At 40.4% G+C, this 18,026-nt stretch overlaps 2 protein-coding genes across 4 annotated transcripts in view; one reads left to right on the forward strand and one right to left on the reverse strand.

Annotated features, from left to right (window-relative positions):
* Positions 1-7,032, reverse strand: part of tnfaip1 (tumor necrosis factor, alpha-induced protein 1 (endothelial)) — an 8,448-nt gene extending 1,416 nt beyond the window's left edge. Inside the window, exons 1-7 of one of the 3 annotated variants that reach the window (XM_035679821.1) lie at positions 6,857-7,032; positions 5,799-5,858; positions 5,307-5,662; positions 4,008-4,177; positions 1,133-1,216; positions 688-740; positions 302-497 (exon numbers count right to left, since the gene is read on the reverse strand). In XM_035679821.1, the coding sequence (XP_035535714.1) occupies positions 302-497; positions 688-740; positions 1,133-1,216; positions 4,008-4,177; positions 5,307-5,553 (750 nt within the window). In that variant the 5' untranslated portion in view covers positions 5,554-5,662; positions 5,799-5,858; positions 6,857-7,032. Of the gene's footprint in view, positions 1-301; positions 498-687; positions 741-1,132; positions 1,217-4,007; positions 4,178-5,306; positions 5,663-5,798; positions 5,859-6,526; positions 6,543-6,856 lie in introns of those variants that run through there. The other 2 variants (XM_035679822.1, XM_035679820.1) reach the window with 2 other exon arrangements.
* A 1,176-nt stretch (positions 7,033-8,208) lies between these two features.
* ift20 (intraflagellar transport 20 homolog (Chlamydomonas)) lies at positions 8,209-11,583 on the forward strand. The gene is made up of 5 exons (XM_035679823.1): positions 8,209-8,365; positions 9,159-9,296; positions 9,382-9,467; positions 9,659-9,762; positions 10,821-11,583. The coding sequence occupies exons 2-5, from the start codon at positions 9,170-9,172 to the stop codon at positions 10,900-10,902; spliced, it is 399 nt and encodes a 132-aa protein (XP_035535716.1). The 5' UTR covers positions 8,209-8,365; positions 9,159-9,169; the 3' UTR covers positions 10,903-11,583.
* The last annotated feature ends 6,443 nt before the right edge of the window (positions 11,584-18,026 follow it).

Genomic DNA, 18,026 nt, shown 5'->3' on the forward strand with positions numbered 1-18,026 from the left:
TCCAGGTTGTGAGGCAACAAAACACGAAAAATGCCAAGGGGGGTGAATACTTTTGCACGGCACTGTACACACCTTCCACACCGTGTGTGTGTGTGTGTGTGTGTGTGTGTCAAAGGTTGTGTCAGAAGTTAATATAGAACAATACAGACTTTTAGTAGCTACTCTGTCCTAGTTTTAGTTTTTAGTCAGACTTTGGATCAAATAACTGTGACTACCAAGGAGTATTGATACCTTTAATGACCTTTCATCGTGTTCTATCTACTGCTGAAGTCGGTCTGAACGCGGCCTAACTCATCCTCACCTTGGTCTGCTTCTTCTCTGTGGCGTAGACGATGGAGGTGCAGCAGACCTCAGCCAGCTTCCGACCCTGACCATAAAAGGACCAGCAGCAGATCTCGTCCCCAATCACATCTTTGATGAAGAGGACGCGGCCGTTGAAGCTGAGAGACAGCCTGTCGAACAGCTCTATGTTCTTCAGCAGGTTGTCGTCCGAGTTGCTATCGAGACAAAAGCAAGCTGATGTGGAGAAGAAGTGCTTCATCATTTACTCCACTCTGTGGCCTGTAGCTCATTACTTTATTAGCTCGAAAAATCAGTGCTTCCCTCAGCATGCACTCTGAGGAAGAAATAATCAATTATCTTTGTAATGACGAAGGCAGTCGGGCCTCTGGAGGAAGGCTTCCTTACCTGGTGTAGGAGTACTTGTTATTGCTTCTGTTGTACACCAGCTTCACCACAGGCTAACAGAGGGAAGAAAACTGATCACATCATTGCTTCACTATCAAAAGGCACAAACTATGAATTCACTTCAAGTAGACATAATCCATTTGGCAGGAATACTATGAGAGAGAGGAAACTCATACTCCTATGAAAGTGCCTTCACATGAAAGAAGAAGCAAATGTTTGAATAGCTACTAAATGAGATTAAAGGATACGACTAATGTTATTATACCTTTCAATTATTAAAACAAATCCCATGAAAAGGGGATCAAGAGCATATTGATGCCGTTTTAGTTGTATATTTCTGGTTGCCACATAGCACAGGAACAGGATCTAACTTGGGGGAGATGCTATTTTCGCTAATTCCAGTTTCATAAGAAAGAAAGAAATTCCAGCCATGGTGTGCATTTACCTTGCTGGAAGACTGGATGAGCCTCTCCTCTTCCTTACTCGATGTGACCACAGGTATAACACACAGGGGTTGCTCCTTATTGCCCTGTCAATCACAAACCAACAAACCCTGGGAGTTAAAAGTATCATGGATAGATATAGTGTCTTAAAGGCCAGGTGCAATGTTTTAAAATGGGTAAAAGCCACATTAAAATGAGTCTATAAACAGATTTTAATCATTATTTTTGCTCACAAAATGACCAAAATGTGCATCCATTGGTGAGGTAGGTTTACACCAGGCAAATGCAGATTACACCTCTTGGTACAGCTTGGTTCACCCTGCTACCTACGCATTTCCAACACAGTTATGACAGGTATGGAATTTTGAGACAAGCTAGGTTGGTGGAACGTAGTATTATATCATAATATTGTATTGATATAGATAAGATATTTTTCAATATGGACCTCTAACTCTTACACACAGATGTTAACATGAGATGCATAATATGGTAGGAGGTGTTATAGTGTAATCTCGGCCTGCTGCTTACACAGAGCATGTAGTGGACGTCAGAGCAGGCAGGTGGTGTGCTGTTCATTCATAAACTACTGGACATGATGGAGAACGAGTTCCAGTCGGTGAGCTTAGAATTCAGCGTGTTTCTGCTGTCGTCCTGGAAACCGAAGGATGTGTAAACCTAGTCAGCCTGGCAGACATCCCTGTGAACCTGTCAGTGTGATGCATACCTGTACTGCTACCACAGCCTAGAGACACACTATGGTCCACAGCAAATCACATGTGCACCAAGAGGCTCTGTTGTAGAGGTGAATAGAACTCACTACTGCAGCAAACACACCAAAGCACTGACAACCATGAACTGTAGACTGAAGGGATTCTTAGATACAATATGGATGAACTCATCTATCATTGTACATTGTATTTTATTTGTGATAAAATATATTTTTTGTTCAATCGCCTAATAAAACATTTTTTATATAACTCAAGCCATGCCAGCAGCTCTGTCAGGCTGTATTTAGGCACAGCTGGGCTTTGAGCTAAATGCTAACATCAGCATACTAACACGCTCACAATGACAATGCTAACATGCTGATGTTTAGTAGACATCTGACCTTAGCAGGCTAGCATGCTAACTACTGTTGGGTATCGTTCACATTAGAACTGATACCGGTACCAGGGATAAGATAACCCAATGGTACACTTTTCAGCTTGTGCTGTTTCTTCAGCTTGTACGTGTTGCCCAGACCAGCTTTACATTTTGCATTTCACAGTCTGTGTGCCCTGACACACTGCGACTTGAACAAGCTTGGCGCTTTCCCTCTATACTCTACCTCTCACCCATGTGCGCTCTCAGGTAGCAAAAATTGGCGCCGATTGATTTAACGTGAATCGATAGTACCGACGTAATTCAGTTAGTACCCTTAAAAGTACCAAGTTTGGTACCCAACCCTAATGCTAACATTAGCTAATTAACACTACAACAAATGAAAAGTCTGGGAATCTAAGTTGTTTGGACAAATTGTCAGGGAAGAGTGAATGTCTGTACCACAGTTTGCATCTATCTTATAGCTGTTGAGATATTTACCTGGATAAGTGAAACAGCTAACCTCCTGGTGGCATTAAAGGGAAACATTAGAGATCACCAAAGTCTGGTGAATCATGAATGAAACATGATCTTTGTTCAGCTAATCCAGTGAATTAAATACCTGGCATGGCACTTCATCACGCTGAGGAAAATATCCTGTAAACCCTCTGCCTGAAAGCAGTTCCAGTCACCGATTTGTGATACTGCCACCTACGGCTTCAAAGAACCAGAGTTGTGAATATCTACTGTATAACAGAACTGAAAATGTTTACTGGTTGATAAAATCTCTAACCTTTCACTGTAAAATATGTTGTCATATGTCACAAACCTGTTTAGGAGCTCAGGAACTACCTGATAGTTTTAAATGCTGACAATCACTGATTAGTCAAGTCTAAAGACAAAAGTAAACACTGGCTGTCACAGGTATCAGGAAGTAATGGGGTTTTTGTTTTGGATGTTGACATTTGAACAAAGTTATGTAACCAACTTCTTAATCAGCCGACAATAGAACAAATAAGAATTTAAGAAATGGGGAAAATAAGATTATGAACAAGTGAGGAAGGTAGGAAAGTAGGAAAAGTAGTTACATCCAGTACTAAAAACAGAACTGATGATGATATTCAGCAGATCAGTGTCTCCATTCCAACATCCTTTCAAATGTCAAACAGCTGCACAGCAGTAAAATACAAGAACTGACTGTGTTGTGGTCTTATCATGGGTAAATATTGTATCTTAAACTTTTCTTCAGATGCAGTGGAAATGCTACGAAATACACAAAAGGGCCTTAACTCTTGATCTAGATCCTCATTTAGGTTCCTGGAACTCCTTACTCCCTTGGACTATTCATTTGAAAAGAGCCACTTAACATCAAGGGTGTACTGAAGTTTTGCTTTCATCTCCCAATTAGTTTTGAAATGCTGCACCAATGTCCACTGTGCTTTGGAAGTATTCTTTGTCACTGACCTTTAAGGCCTGCAGAGATTTTCTTGCAAAACAGGTTTCATTTGTGCCAAAGTATTGCCTACATTGAGTTGGCAGTGTATTGCTTTTGTTATATACTTATTTTGAAGAATGTTACGAATAAATGAATGCACTACAATAAAGTGACTTATGGCCTGAATTTCTCAGGGAATCACTGCATGCTTGTGATCTGAAATAAGATCACATACAAAGTTATTTTCTTTTTGAGTGAACTCATTTTATGTTTAATTAGTGTGATTAAACTAAATGTATCTCTTACTATCTAGTGTCTGGTATTTAGTCTTTTCTCCATGTTTCAGTGTCTGTGTGACTGACCTGCAGGGTGTTTTGACAAAGCTCCACTAAGCCCTGGATGAGGTAATACTTTGCCTCAGCCAGCAGCTCCTGGACAGCCTGACGACCTTTGGGTAAGGTGACTGTGCCGTCACGCAGGTAGCACAGGATACTGCCAAAGTGTTTCCCATTGCGGTCGATCAGGATCCAACCTGAATGGACAGTACAGAACATGTTGAAAATGCATACATCTAAGTCATTGGTGAAAAACACTGTGGTGGCACACGCGCTCGCTCCTGTGAGGAGGACCCGCAGGCCTTACAAGAGCTCGCCGATGCATCGCCAATGCCAGACAAATATCTAGCAGGTTAAATATCTGGTCATGTCGGAGAGAACTGGGAGAGCCATGCAATGAGCTACAGCCAATGAAAGCAGACACTGGTAGCTCCTCTCTCTTCGGCACCAGACAGCAAAGAGTGAACTAGGCGGTTACTTTGATAACAGCTGAAAAATCTCCTCAGATATTGACACACACATAACAGACAGTGAATTAAAGGTGTTATGAGTCTGTTCCGTTTGGCATGTTTATCTGATCCGCCAACCAGCACTTATTTTAGCGAAAAATATTCATTACTGAATTGGACTGCCTCTCATTCCCTCACTCTTTGGAACAGAGGCTGAGCACGCTGAGCTGATAAAATGTTTGTACTGAGTACAGTTTACCTTTATGGGTTATTTTGATGCTATATGATGCTCTTTAGCTCGTGTTGTTACACACACGTTAGGAATTGTAAATATGTGAGATTTCTTAAAAGAAGTTTGGGTCAGGGAGCTTTTAGTTGAATTCAAACTGATAATATGAATATTTCTGATGTTTGGTCACCACTACAGAAACATTAGGTAACTGGTTCTGTTCCATTTAGTGTAGCAAAGCCTTTCCAGTGAGCCAACATTCACAATAGCAGCACCCTGACTCTGTTCAACCCGAATGGAACAGAACCTTAATTAGTACCACTGGTAACACCTGTGTTTACCCTACTAATTCATGTCAAAACAGCTGCTGTGAAATAAGGTCTATTAGCTCAATCATTCTTAGTTAGACTGTTGTGATCATGATGAGCAACAAGTGTGTTTTACAGTAGGGGTGGATAAGACATTTGTAATCATATTTACAAAAATATATCATGAAAGTATCAGCGAAGAGTGTTTACAGTATACAGACAGTCATCAGGCATCAGTCCTGACACTCTGAACAGTCACTGTTAAAGGTTGCTGTGTTGAATTTTAACCTGTGATGGTAATAATGCTAGTTTCACAGATTGGTGTTCAGAGACGGCTTACCTTCTTTATCAGTGAACACTTCCTTCTTTCCACTGAACATGGCTTTCAGCATGGAGTTCTGCCTGGTCAGCACTTGCAGTGTGGTGTAAAACAGGTTCCCGCCCACGTTGAGTCGGACATACTTGTTGCCCAGGCCCACCGCTCCTCGATAACTGCAGGTCTTGGTCTTGGGACAGGCCAGAGGAGGGGTTGGCGAGGTGCAGTCGGACTGGGTGTGATGTTGGGGCAGGCAGCTGTCCCCGGACATGTCCCTTTGGAGGTAGATGACCACCCTGCAGACGGAGGTCCGAAGGTCCCCCGCCGTGGTGACAGCTACTGATGAGGCCGCCACAACCTCTCACTGCTCCAAATCATTCCTGGCAAAACACATCAGGAGCTAAAAATTCATATGGAGCTACCCAGAAAAGGTCAACGCTGATAAAGACTGTTTAACTGGTAAAGCAGGACGCCCAGTGGCCGGAGGCGAGTATCACAACAGTGGAAGCCACCTACCCCACTGTTATCTTTTCCTCAGCTCCCCTTCCCATTAAATGGAATGTGGCTGGGCAGAAACTAGAGGGGCAGGGAGGGGGCACATATCAATGAGTAAAACGGCAGGAAGCTCATTTATCTTGAAATATAATTTTTTCAGATGCAATCTCTACCAGATTTCCACAGCTCAGTTTAACAGAATGAGTGTGACAGCGTTGAGTACCACATTAAATGCTTAAATTGTGTTAATATATGATGTACAGCAGTGGTAGCAAACGAAGATTAGGGTTATGACTTTAAATAGCTGTCTGCTAACTGCTTTATTTTGATAGCTTGTCTTAAACTCTTAGCTACACGCCAAATCTCTATAAAGTATCCATAGAAAGAGACCTGACCGGTGAATAATAAATAACCAAACACATTAAATATAGTAAGTGAACTCGCTGTTACCTAAATTAACAGCTATCTTAGTTAGCTAACTATTACTGAGTCAACAACAAGCTCGGAATTAGCTCTCGTGTGCTGTTAGGTCGTATGTAGACCGAACTCCCTTTAAAAAAATGCCCGTTTTAATATGTTCTTGTTAGTAGGCAAAAGCCCTAACACTGTATAACACTACTTTAGTAAGTGATAATATATACGGTCTTCTGGTCAATTCGTCTTATAGACACTCCACCACTGTGCTGTATTACAACAAAATATTACTGTAATTATGCTATATTCGCTTTGCGTCACTCTGTTAACCTTACCGCTACTTCCTGCGTGGGTGTGTTTTGCTAATTGCTAGCTAATGTTGAAAAGGGTGGCCAAACTTTCAATACGAATGCAGCACAATCAGACATACTGGCCTATTCTAGAAGTCGAAAATGTATCACAATCTGAGTTGTTCTTTTTGTATTGAACAAAAACCGCCTTTTTTTTATAACGTAAAATCTTTAAGTTCTTCAGCTGTGTAAAGAAAAGCCACATTAAATTGCCAGATTTTTCAATGGAGTACGTGACGTTATCGTCCCCAGCTACATCCACCAGTGAACAACACGTAGCGGGGCATCAGTTTACGGACTTTGACGTTTACTTACCGACCTCTCCGTGCTGTCGTTACGTGTTGTCAGATAACCGAACACCGTATGGCTAGTTCACTTTGCCTTTATCGCCGCGAGACAGAAATCCACAAGAGTATCAAAGATTTGATTTGTAAAAAAAAAAAAAAAAAAAGTATGTAAAGTTGAACTCTCTCCTTCTTCTTCTTCTTCTTCCAATGAGTTTACAGCAGGCGGTACGTTGCGAAACATACTGCTGCCCTCACCAGTCAGTGACAGGCATTGCGGGTTACATTGGGAATCACTCTATCCCCAGGAGAGCTTCTTTTGGACTTCACTCTGTGGAGAAAATGAATTGCCAGAATTGATTACTGGGGGAAATGTCTTAGTAATAAAGTTAAAGAGGTTATCATGCATCTAATATATCCAGAAAAAAAAATCAAAAACATTAAAATTTTATATTGAATATTCTTGTATTTTCTGTGAACTAGAAGAAACGGGCTGTCATTTATTTTATCACTATATGTATACCAGACTATTTTAGTGCAACATTATGATTATTTTTTTATATATGTTTGGAAGGTAAGGAAAAGGCTGTTATTTTTTTGTACCATTACTTTTAATTTTGGGAAAATTCCTCATTCACAAGAAGGGATGGGCAGACTCTAAGAGAATAAAATAATTTGAACCTTTTTGTATCCTTTTGCATCGGTGCATCTTTCACTTGGTTCCTCCCGGGCCTACGATGGAGCCTATTAATGGAATAAAGCTACGGTCAGGACAGAGGTCCATTCCAAGAAGCAACTTTACTGAGTTATCAGGATCATGTTGCTGGCACTGCTGGAGTAGAACAGAGACCACTGGTGGAAAAAGAACTGTTGCAGGTTTTACTTATGTAAAACGAAAAAGAAGGGTGAAAGGGGTTGAAAAATAGTTACAGTAAGTCAAAATGAGACAATATGTAAATCAAAACAGAACAATTGTACCCTGCCAGTATTTTCATTAATAAAAAGATTATTATAAATAACATAAAGAAAACCATTGGTTTAGGTTATAAATCATATGAATTAAAAGGACAGACAACACAGAAGCTTACATGCTTCTAAGTTCTGACACATAGTGTATGTAGAGTTTATGGGCAAGGAGGTTGTCTTTTCATGCTTTGAGTTGATAAAGTCCACTAATAGTCTTAAGCAGTAACTAATTACTACTACTAATAATACAGTAATAATATTTTTATATTTATTTCTTATTTTTTATTTTTGAGTAACTAGCCCAACACTGTCCACTACAGACTGCCTATCTGAATGTTTTGCTTAGTTTTATGCAGTCGTTATTACGGTAAAAATGTTTCCGGTTTATTTTCAAAGTAAAAGCCCCTCAAATGAAACTGAGCTATCTGTACTCTACAAACACAAACACGGGCCGCAGCATTCGGTTTCCCTGGCAGCGGGCGGAGGAGGAGCTCTGGCTCATGGTTTACTTGCTGTGCCACATAGACACACAACACAGAGCCATCTGCGGTAACTCCGATAGCGGTTGGAACAGGTAAAATATACAGCTTTCTGTCTCTACAGTAGCTGGATATGGTTTAATATAGCGTTGGCTATCTGCGGAACCTGATTAACCTTAACGTGGGTAGTGTGTGCTTTAAGTCGCTGTCCAACTAGCTTTTGGCGAAATGCAGCTAACGTTAGCTAACTAGCTACTAGCTGAGTTAATTGAAGTCATTTTAGGTCAGACGGGAAAAACACCTGCAAGTATGTGAACCGTTTTAACTATTCGATGCTGTTTCAACCTTTTTAGACTACTGTTTACCGTGATATTAATTTTGTGAAGTTAGGCCATTATCTTAACGGTAACATACTTGATAAGCTAGCTAATGTTCAGATAAAGCAGATATCTTTAGAGGACACCTAACGTTAGCTGTTATAGCTGTGTGTCTCACTAACGCTTAACTAGCTAATGTTACGTTTTATTAAAGCTCTATTGAATAAAGGTACATGTCATAACGAAGCACTGGCTCGTCTTGCCATATGGTGGCCTCCTATCGAGGTCAGAGTTCAATGAAATGTTTATTTTGCATCAGCAAGTTGGCCATATGTTAACATTAGCAGCCAGCAGACTGCAGATACAGACACACTGTCAGCAGTGTGATAGTCTGATAGCAAACCACTTGTCAGCATTAAGTTATCAAGCTGTAAGCCTGTTGATTTCAGTGTAAAGTTATCTAACAGACATTGCTCCTTTCTTCTCACTGGGTAGCAAGCTATATTTGAACTCTGTTAGTTTTCTCTGTTCTGTTCTTCATCCCTCATCCTCTCTGTCTCCTCTGTGACAGGCCCTGCGGCCATGGCTAAAGACCCATTAGCCGAGGCAGGCTTTTATTTTGATGAGCTCAACAAGCTACGGGTACTGGAGCCTGACGTCAGCCAGAAGACCTCAGAGCTCAAGGAGGAGTGTAAAGAATTTGTGGACAGTAAGCACTGGGTAGTTTGTCAAGTCCATTAAGTCCAACATCGACAGCCCCAACAGGATGTACAAATATGTGTTATCCTTTGCAGAAATTGGCCAGTTTCAGAAGATAGTGGGAGGTCTAATTGAGCTTGTGGATGAGTTGGCAAAAGAAGCGGAGACTGAAAAGATGAAGGTAAGCTTGGCATTTGAAGCTGCTTTTAGTTGGCTGTTGCAGGGGACGTTGTCAATATGCTAAAGCTGCTTGGAACCCCTGTATGTGGTTGAACTCTTGAACCCATCCACCTTAGTTGCCACAGGTATACTGTATAGTATCACAAGAGCAGCACCGTATTGCAGTAATCATCCTGTGTTCTTCTCCATCAGGCAATTGGAGCCAGGAACCTGCTGAAGTCAGTGGCAAAGCAAAGAGAGGCTCAGCAGCAGCAGCTTCAGGCTCTCATAGCCGAGAAGAAGATGCAGCTTGAGAGGTAAAAGTGCGAGGGTGGAGGTCATGGTTTCCTGTCCATTTAAATTCAGCACACAAAATAAGTACATTTCACTGCTGAATTAATGGCTCGTTCCACATGTACCAACAGCACTATTACAGCAGTAACAGTATTATACTGTCTTAGCCAACAATTAAAAGCTGTCCAAAGGTCAATTAAAAGTTTGGCTTGAATGATGGTTGTGTAAACCCTAACGGCCAGTGGTTTAAGATGTTTATAATGTTGCCCTAGGTGATACTTGCCTGTTTCCAGTCCACTTAAACTTATCTCGACAAGAACTGTTACCACAGCAGCTGCCACTATTTGATTATCAGGTGATAGTTTCAGCTTCACACCTGCTGTGTGTACTCTATTTAAGCAGGTTTCCCCATTCTTGCCACTGTGCCATATCTGGCACAACAGCACAGCTTTGGTTAGCTAAAAGTAATGGATAAACTAGAACTAGATCACTGAAAGTAATGGATAAATGGTTGGAACATCCAGCTCTTGCCACTCCCATCTGGTTGAAGTACAAATGCAAACCCGACCAAACTGACATTTGACAGTTCAATTTAATAAAAATATAGAACAGTCATGTGCTGTAGTCTGCATTACATAATGCTCTCTGGTGAAGAAAGTCGGTTTGGAACAGTAAATAATGAAAACTGTGATAAGTCACTACATGTCTGTCATGGCCTTAATGTTAAATAAAATCTACATTTTAGTCAGTGAAATAGCAACTGACTTTTTATTTATCGTATGTGTTAAAAGGTCCAGTGTGTAACATTTAGGAGGATTTATTGTCAGTAATGGAATATTACATTCATAGCTATGTTTTCATTAGTGTATAATCATCTGAATGAACCGATCAAACAACTAATCGATTGATCAAGAAAATGATGAACAGATTAATGGATAATGAAAATAATCGTTAGTCGCAGCTCTACAGTGTTTACTACATAGCACTCGTGGTCACATTTCATGCAAGTGACCGACTGTTTTTTTCTTTTTTTGCTATTTTGCTTGCTTACAGCTGGCTTTGTTACATTTCCTTGTTTCAGATATCGCATTGAGTATGAAGCCTTGTCCAAAGTGGAGTCAGAGCAGAACGAGTTCATCGACCAGTTTATTCTGCAGAAGTGAGGACGTAACTGAGACAGCGGAAAATGTACGACGTCTGCGACCACGTTTCCAGAGTGCCTGTCCTGTTTTCTCTGGGCGATGACCCCTTCAGAGAATTACTCTGCTGCAACTCTTTCTTTCTGAAGCAATCCCAAAAGCTCCAACATCATCCTAAAACATCCACACCTCCTCTTTACACACAGAGCCGGCTCACCACCGTAGTGGTCACCACCCCGGTCAGCTGGTGTGACAGTTTACAGTGTTGTGAGCTTGAATATATTTGGAACATGAAGTTGGCTTCACACCAAATGTCTCAACATCTCAGACCAACATTAAAGAAGATCGAGCTATTTATACAAATGAATATTATTTATACTATTTATACTGAAGAATTACTCTGTATATCTAGTTTTACTACGTTTTGTATTAATTGAAATACTGCATGTGCATGCACCTGTACATACATTATGGTTTTAGAAAATAGAAAAAACGTTGACATCCTGATTTGATTTCCATTCTTCTGGTACAGCCAGTTAGAGGGCAAAGCACAAGAGGAATACATTATCTTCTTTTCAAATACCTTTCCTCTTTCTATCTGTTATGTGTATCATTGTCTTTGATGTATTAATTTAGATAACAAAGGATTATACTTGAATAAATACTGTATTATATTGCACAATAAAATGTGTCATTTTTGCTGTCAAGATGTTGCAGGGGTGGGTGAGCAAAATAAAAATTTCAATACAGATTAGGTAAGTTAGTAAGCTTTGATACTGTTGGGTGGTCCTCATGCACACACAGGTAATAAAACGTTCAGCAAGTCATGGACTGAAAGATTCTGTATCTCCATGTCGATGTTTTACAGAGCTGACAGTAGCTAAATAAGCCTATTTACATAAAGTAGGTCCACGGTTTGTCATGTTTCAGTACCATTTCTTTTTACTTTAACAGCTGGGGAGATGGAGAATAGAAAACTATAGTGTCTGGCAATATCTCCCAAATTGGAGTCTTTCTGTTTCCTCTGTAGTTTGGCAAAACATTCTCACCACAGGGTTGATTAGAAGCTGTTCTGGAGTTTTTAATCACATCACATGATCTTCCTCGGCACAAGTTTTCCCAGTCATCATGGAATCGTAGATGTTAAAAATAAATTAAAAATAACTTTACATCCATGTTGGGTTAAAGGTCCAGTGTGTAGGATTCAGTGGCACCTAGTGGTGAAGCTGCAGATTGCAACCACCTGAATAGCAGACTTCCAAACATGTAGAAGAAACTGGTGGAGAAACTGTGGTGGCCAAACATGAAAGGCCCTATCTAAGGCTAGTGTTTGGTTTGTCCATTCTGGGCTGCTGTAGAAACATGGAGGTTCAACACGGTTTACTCTGGAGGAGAGGACCCCCTCTCCAAAACAAAAACATACCTGGAATATTCCATCTACCAACAGACCCTCCTAAATGTTACACACTGGACCTTTAATAAAATGCCAGTAAGAAAACCTTGAGTTGGGATTGTTCTCTAGAGGCTAAAACAAACGGATATCAGTGTATAATGGAGTATCTATGGAGGGTAGAGGACCCCTCTGGACTCCAGCTCAGGACTCTCCTCTCCCTCCTAGCTCTGAGTGGTGGACTGACTTTTGACCTTTTGAATTCAAACAGAACCTCAATCAATCCCTTGTAACAGGCAAAAAAAATGCCTCCCTGTAACCTTTATACATCTGCTCTTCTTTTCCTCGTTTCCCCATCTTTCTTTCTGTTATTGTCATCATTAGCAGTCATATTGGTATTATTATTAGTACTATTTTTTCTTTGCTTTTGTTTAGACAAACCCCCACCCACACAAACAGCTAAAACACAGCAACCAATATATATTACCCCATGCCTGTCCCTTACTTTTGCCTTTCTGAGAGTCCTAGTAATGTAAGGTTTATCCCATTGTTTCATCATTGGTTTTCTTTCTGTGTTAAATCACCCTTTTTTCATCGCACTTCACCAATAAAATTAAATAAGAATTCTTACTCAGTTCCTTTCACAGCAGAATGTCCTACGGACCGGACGCCTTACCATTTGTTACTCTGAAAGGTGGTGATTTTGAAAAACTGAAGGTTAGTCTCATGAGAATCAGTTCATGTCTAAAATGTAACTGCAAGTTGAGGATACACTGTAAATAGGACAACTAGGCTTTAATTACTGATAAATAATTTATCTAAAAAGAAAAGCAGTACATATTTCAGTCAATGAACAGTATGTAGACTTTAACATTACAGTGAACTGTCATTGTACACAGTGCAGTCCATACAGTCCATGAGTCGTGAGGCCTCTCGTCAGACGTTGCTTCATCATGGCTGTTCACCCACAGGGTTCACGTCCCCACAACAATGAGAACTCAGACAGTACATCCATTACCACTTCAGTCAGGGGCTGCAGTGTCACACAGTGCCAAACCCAGGGAGGACACGTTCATGGATCATGGATGTCACTTCTTCTTGCTATACTGTGAATCAAAAAGAGAAGTCAAAACTGCAGTGTGTATTTATTTGTGCATCAACTGGAATTTCAAAAGGCCCTCATCCTTACTTTATCAAGAATCCAGTCAGCGTCTGCAATAGCTCTCTGGATCATCATCTGTATCCTCTCTGGGTCGTCTTCATCTGAGTGGCTGTTGTAACCCTGGAAAGCAAAACCAAAGTGTCAGGGTAATAAATGTAGTGTTGATGCTCATAATGGAGCAGAGGTTTTCTAAATATTTCCCAGCTAGGAAAAGCACATGCAGCAGATTTAATGATGACACATTAACGGTGTAAGATTTATTGCTCTTGGTTGTTATGAAGTTCAGAAAATGTCAGAAATATCCAGAAAAAACACCCAGTGCATTGAGAGTTTGGTATGGTTATGCAAGAAAGGTCAAAGGTCACTGCCAGCATGTCTGCTGAGGAGAAAGGATGGACATTTCCATCTCTTAGGCACTTTGGTTGTTTCAGAGATTTTTAAAAAGCATTTTAAATACTGAATTGTTTACGGGCTTGCAGTCTTCTTCTTCCCTGCCCTTTTTGGCACATTGCTCCACATCTTTCACCTGTTGATCACTGGAATATTGTGCAATCATTAGTAGGAAAGTGCATCAAGACCCTGCACAGGAAACACCTGCTCCATAGTGCCAATAGAGGTCACTCCACAGGGAACCTTTAACTGTGTCATCACAGCTTACACAGGGTTCCCTTTTTTTTAACAAATCCTTTCCAGGACAGCACAAATTGACTACAGTTTACTAGTTTTCCTCTAATTGTAACATTAACAGTCGAGTTTCAAACTAAATACGCACCTAGGTTTACATAGGCGATGGGTGATGGGTATTTCTCACTATTTTTCAGACCAAGTCCAAACTATTTATCCATTAATGAAGAAAAGAATTGCCAGAATAACTGACTGAAAATAATTCTTTATCATAATTCTGTTTTCTAACAACTTGGGACTTCTTTTTGTACATTCGCCTATCCTCTCTATCAGAAATAATAACATTACACTCAAAGTCAGTGGCAGATTTCCTGATGCAGACCTTGCTGTAGCAATGTGTCGATCTCAGCAATGACGTTGGAGAGTTCAGTGTTATCATAAATGTTATAGAGGATGGACAAATCTACCAATCTGACATTCAAGTTGTAATAAACCTGAATTATTCTTCCACTGGATAGTTAGGTCTCATTACACTTTGGGAGAGCAGGGCAGAGTGCAACATGCAATTACTATTATTAGTAATTATTAATTATTAATTACTACTGTTTGGGAGAGCAGGTAAACAGCAGCCACAACTCCAGATCTTCCGTCAGTGCCTCAGGGACAATGGCAGAAACACTGTATGTCTACTGCCATGAAACTGCACAAAAAGAGCTTTTCACTGTGAGGCAACAACATTACCCACTGAGGCTTCACCACACGGACTGTAGGACTCACTGTATAACATATCATGGGCAGTGTCCTGTCTGACGTGGTGGTCAGTGATACAGGAGCTCCACAGGGAACTGTGCTTTCTCCCTTCCTCTTCACCTTATACACCACTGACTTTCAGTACAACTCTGAGTCATGTCACCTGCAGAAGTTTTCTGACGACTCAGCTGTTGTCGGGTGTATAAGAGGGGGAGATGAGGGTGAGTACAGGACACTGGTAGACAACTTTGTAGAGTGGTCCGAACAGAATCACCTGAGGCTGAATGTCAACAAGACCAGAGAGATGGTGATCGACTTTGGGAGGAAAAAGAGGATGCCTTCACAGCCACTACGGATCAGGGGGGAGGTGGTGGAGGAGGTGGAGGACTACAGATACTTGGGAGTGGTGATCGACAACAGACTGGACTGGAAATCTAACACCGAGGCTGTGTACAAGAAGGGGATGAGCAGACTCTATTTCCTGAGGAAGCTGAGATCCTTCAACGTGTGCAGCAAGATGTTGGAGATCTTCTACCAGTCTGTTGTTGCCAGCGCCATTTTCTTTGCTGCTGTGTGTTGGGCAGCAGCATCAGAGCCAGCGACACCAACAGACTGATAAATCATCAAGAAGGCTGGCTCTGTACTTGGTCTCAGGCTGGAGTCTTTTGAGTCCGTGGTGGAGAGGAGAACGCTGAATAAACTGTTATCCATCATAGACAATGATCAGCACCCTCTCCATCACACAGTGGTCAGACAGCGGAGCACCTTCTCTCACAGGCTCCTCCTGCACATGCACCATCACACTGTACAATACAGCTAAACTCTGGTCATAAATAATACTGTCTCCAGCACCTTATATGTTTTATCTGTTCACTGCACCTTTATTTTTATTTTACTTACACAATTATAACAGCTTATTTATACATTTTATACATTTTTTTTATTTTTTTTTTTATATTGCTTTTTATATATATGTCTAGGTTGTTCTCCTTACTTAATTGTGTTGTTACTGTTTTACTGTGTGTAATGCTGCTGCTACACCTGTGACTTGTCTTATCTATCTAATGATAAAGCACTATAATAAAATCAACAGAATATTTCTCCTTGGACAACCAGTGCTTTGTCTTGATTTTTTTTCCTTGAGTTCCTGATGTGTGATGCCAAATAACAACTGCATTCACCTGTAGTGTATAATATTGAACAATGGATGCTTTCTGTGTTCAGTAATTGCAGTTTTCATCCTTCAGTGGAAGCACATGATGTTTAACCTTGGTAGCGGGGCAAAACAAATATAACTGATATTCCACAGTAAAATTATATTACATTCGTATGGTGAGAACACAGTACAATGGTTTTAAAAGCCAGTACCTTCGGGTCAAATTCATTTTCCTTGTCTAGATTTTTGACCTGTTGTATTCTGTATTTTTTTAGTTGTTCTTGGTCCTTGCAGTGCCTCAAGGAACACAGAAAGCAATGTTTCCTGCCAGTTTAATGGCGTTTCTTGGGCTTCTTCCAAGCTGCCCTATAAACACTACTTTGCATTTACATGGTCCATCACACTTCTTTTCATTGCCATGAACAAGAAGGGATGACTCCACAAACACTGCTGCGAAATGGTAGAGTGCACGTAGGGCTTCGTAATATGTAACAAGCTCATATTTTTGTCCTTGTGCCAAAGAAACACCACGTACAAGGTTCGGAGAGGTCAGAAATCAGGAACTTTTGCAAACCTTCAAAGTCTTCAGTGAATAGATTGCGCCTGTCACATGGTGGAGAAACGTTCCTTGGAGAAGCGATTGTACCTTGAACTCGATGCTTCATAAAAATGGTTCTGTGAAATAGTAAAAGAAAACTAGTCAGACCTTCTCATTGTCTCTGTTTTGAAGCTTCAGACTGAGACTATCTCCTGCAAAGTATGAACAAATTGCTTCTGCTTCGGCAAGATGAACAAACAGAAGGCCGCAGTGTGCTCTGTGATTAAAATGGGGTGTCTGGTATCCTCATGTCTGAGCCAAATATGGACCAAGTCCTATATGCCTTATTAATTTTTAAAAAATCACACTACAGTCAGATTTTGAAAAGAATAAAGGTAAAAAGAAAGAAAAACCCCAGCAGACTGTTAAGTGTACACATCTATGTTATTTTAGAATTGTTAATTATTGAAGCTTTGCCTGTTCTCCATAAAATGTATCTCGTGCTGGCGCAGATGGAGGGAAAAAGCAATAAGTTAAAGGCATAATATAAAGGCTAACTCATTCAGTACTGTGCAGCTTTCACATAAGTTTTCCCAACTCATTATGTATATAAAGTTGATGGGCAAGCAATGCATCATTCATCCAAGTGTTCCCTTTGCAGGGACTAAATAAACATCAGTGGGAATGATTCATTTGCCACCGAAGAAGAATTAGAAATGTGGTTGGTAACAGCATGGTAATTTTAAAAGCAGAGTGCTAAGATAAAGCAAACAAAAAAGAATAATAGTAGCAATAAACTGGTTTGGATGTTGCCTGTTATTACTGGTTGAAAAGTACCCTTTAAAAAGAAAATGTACAAAGAAAAAGGCCTTGTGAGGCTGTTACTTTTGGCAACATCGACACGTTGTGTTAAGAGCCTAGTGTATTGCATGGCATAATGTTTAACCAAAAAATGCTAATGTAACAATTTTAGGATATAAAAAGTGAAGTTACAGTATAACAACACGTGGGACTACTAATAAGACGGGTCGGCCAGAATCAGAAGAACAAAATTCGTTAGGAGCCAACACGTTGAAGCAGCCAATAAATGATATCCAGGCATCGGAATAACTGTTGAGTAGCCACTCCTGTATTTTTACATTGAATAGAGAGTGTTCAATTTTATACAAATTAAAAACAATGACCAAAATGACCAAAAAAAAAAAAAGTGTGCAACCTAAAATTAACATAAAGGTGTCCGTTGGGGCCCTTCAAAACTGAAAATTGTTGCCGGTGCACCTGATATTTAATGGTTCATGGGAAATGTAGTGTGAATGTGTGTGAGTGGAAAAAAGTAAGTGTGTAATCTCCTTGTCAATGTCCTTTCTTCAAAGGTTTCGGCTTCGCCATCTGACACAATCAGGTAACGTCCCTTGTCCTCGAATCTTTCCCGTCTCTCAAAAACTGACCTTAAACAAGGTCAATCCATTATACTCTATTCTCAAGATGCAATCATAAAAGGTTTAAATGTCATAATTGTACATATTGC

The sequence above is a fragment of the Morone saxatilis genome, unplaced genomic scaffold, assembly GCF_004916995.1.
Source record: "Morone saxatilis isolate NCDOM2014 unplaced genomic scaffold, NCSU_SB_2.0 Contig8, whole genome shotgun sequence".
NCBI classification, from domain to species: Eukaryota; Metazoa; Chordata; class Actinopteri; family Moronidae; genus Morone; species Morone saxatilis.

Coding starts and splice junctions, on each gene's coding strand:
- ift20 (XM_035679823.1), top strand. CDS start 9,170: ATGGCTAAAGACCCATTAGCCGAGGCAGGCTTTTATTTTGATGAGCTC. Junction 9,297..9,381: donor GTGTAAAGAATTTGTGGACA/GTAAGCACTGGG, acceptor TATCCTTTGCAG/AAATTGGCCAGTTTCAGAAG. Junction 9,763..10,820: donor AAGAAGATGCAGCTTGAGAG/GTAAAAGTGCGA, acceptor TCCTTGTTTCAG/ATATCGCATTGAGTATGAAG.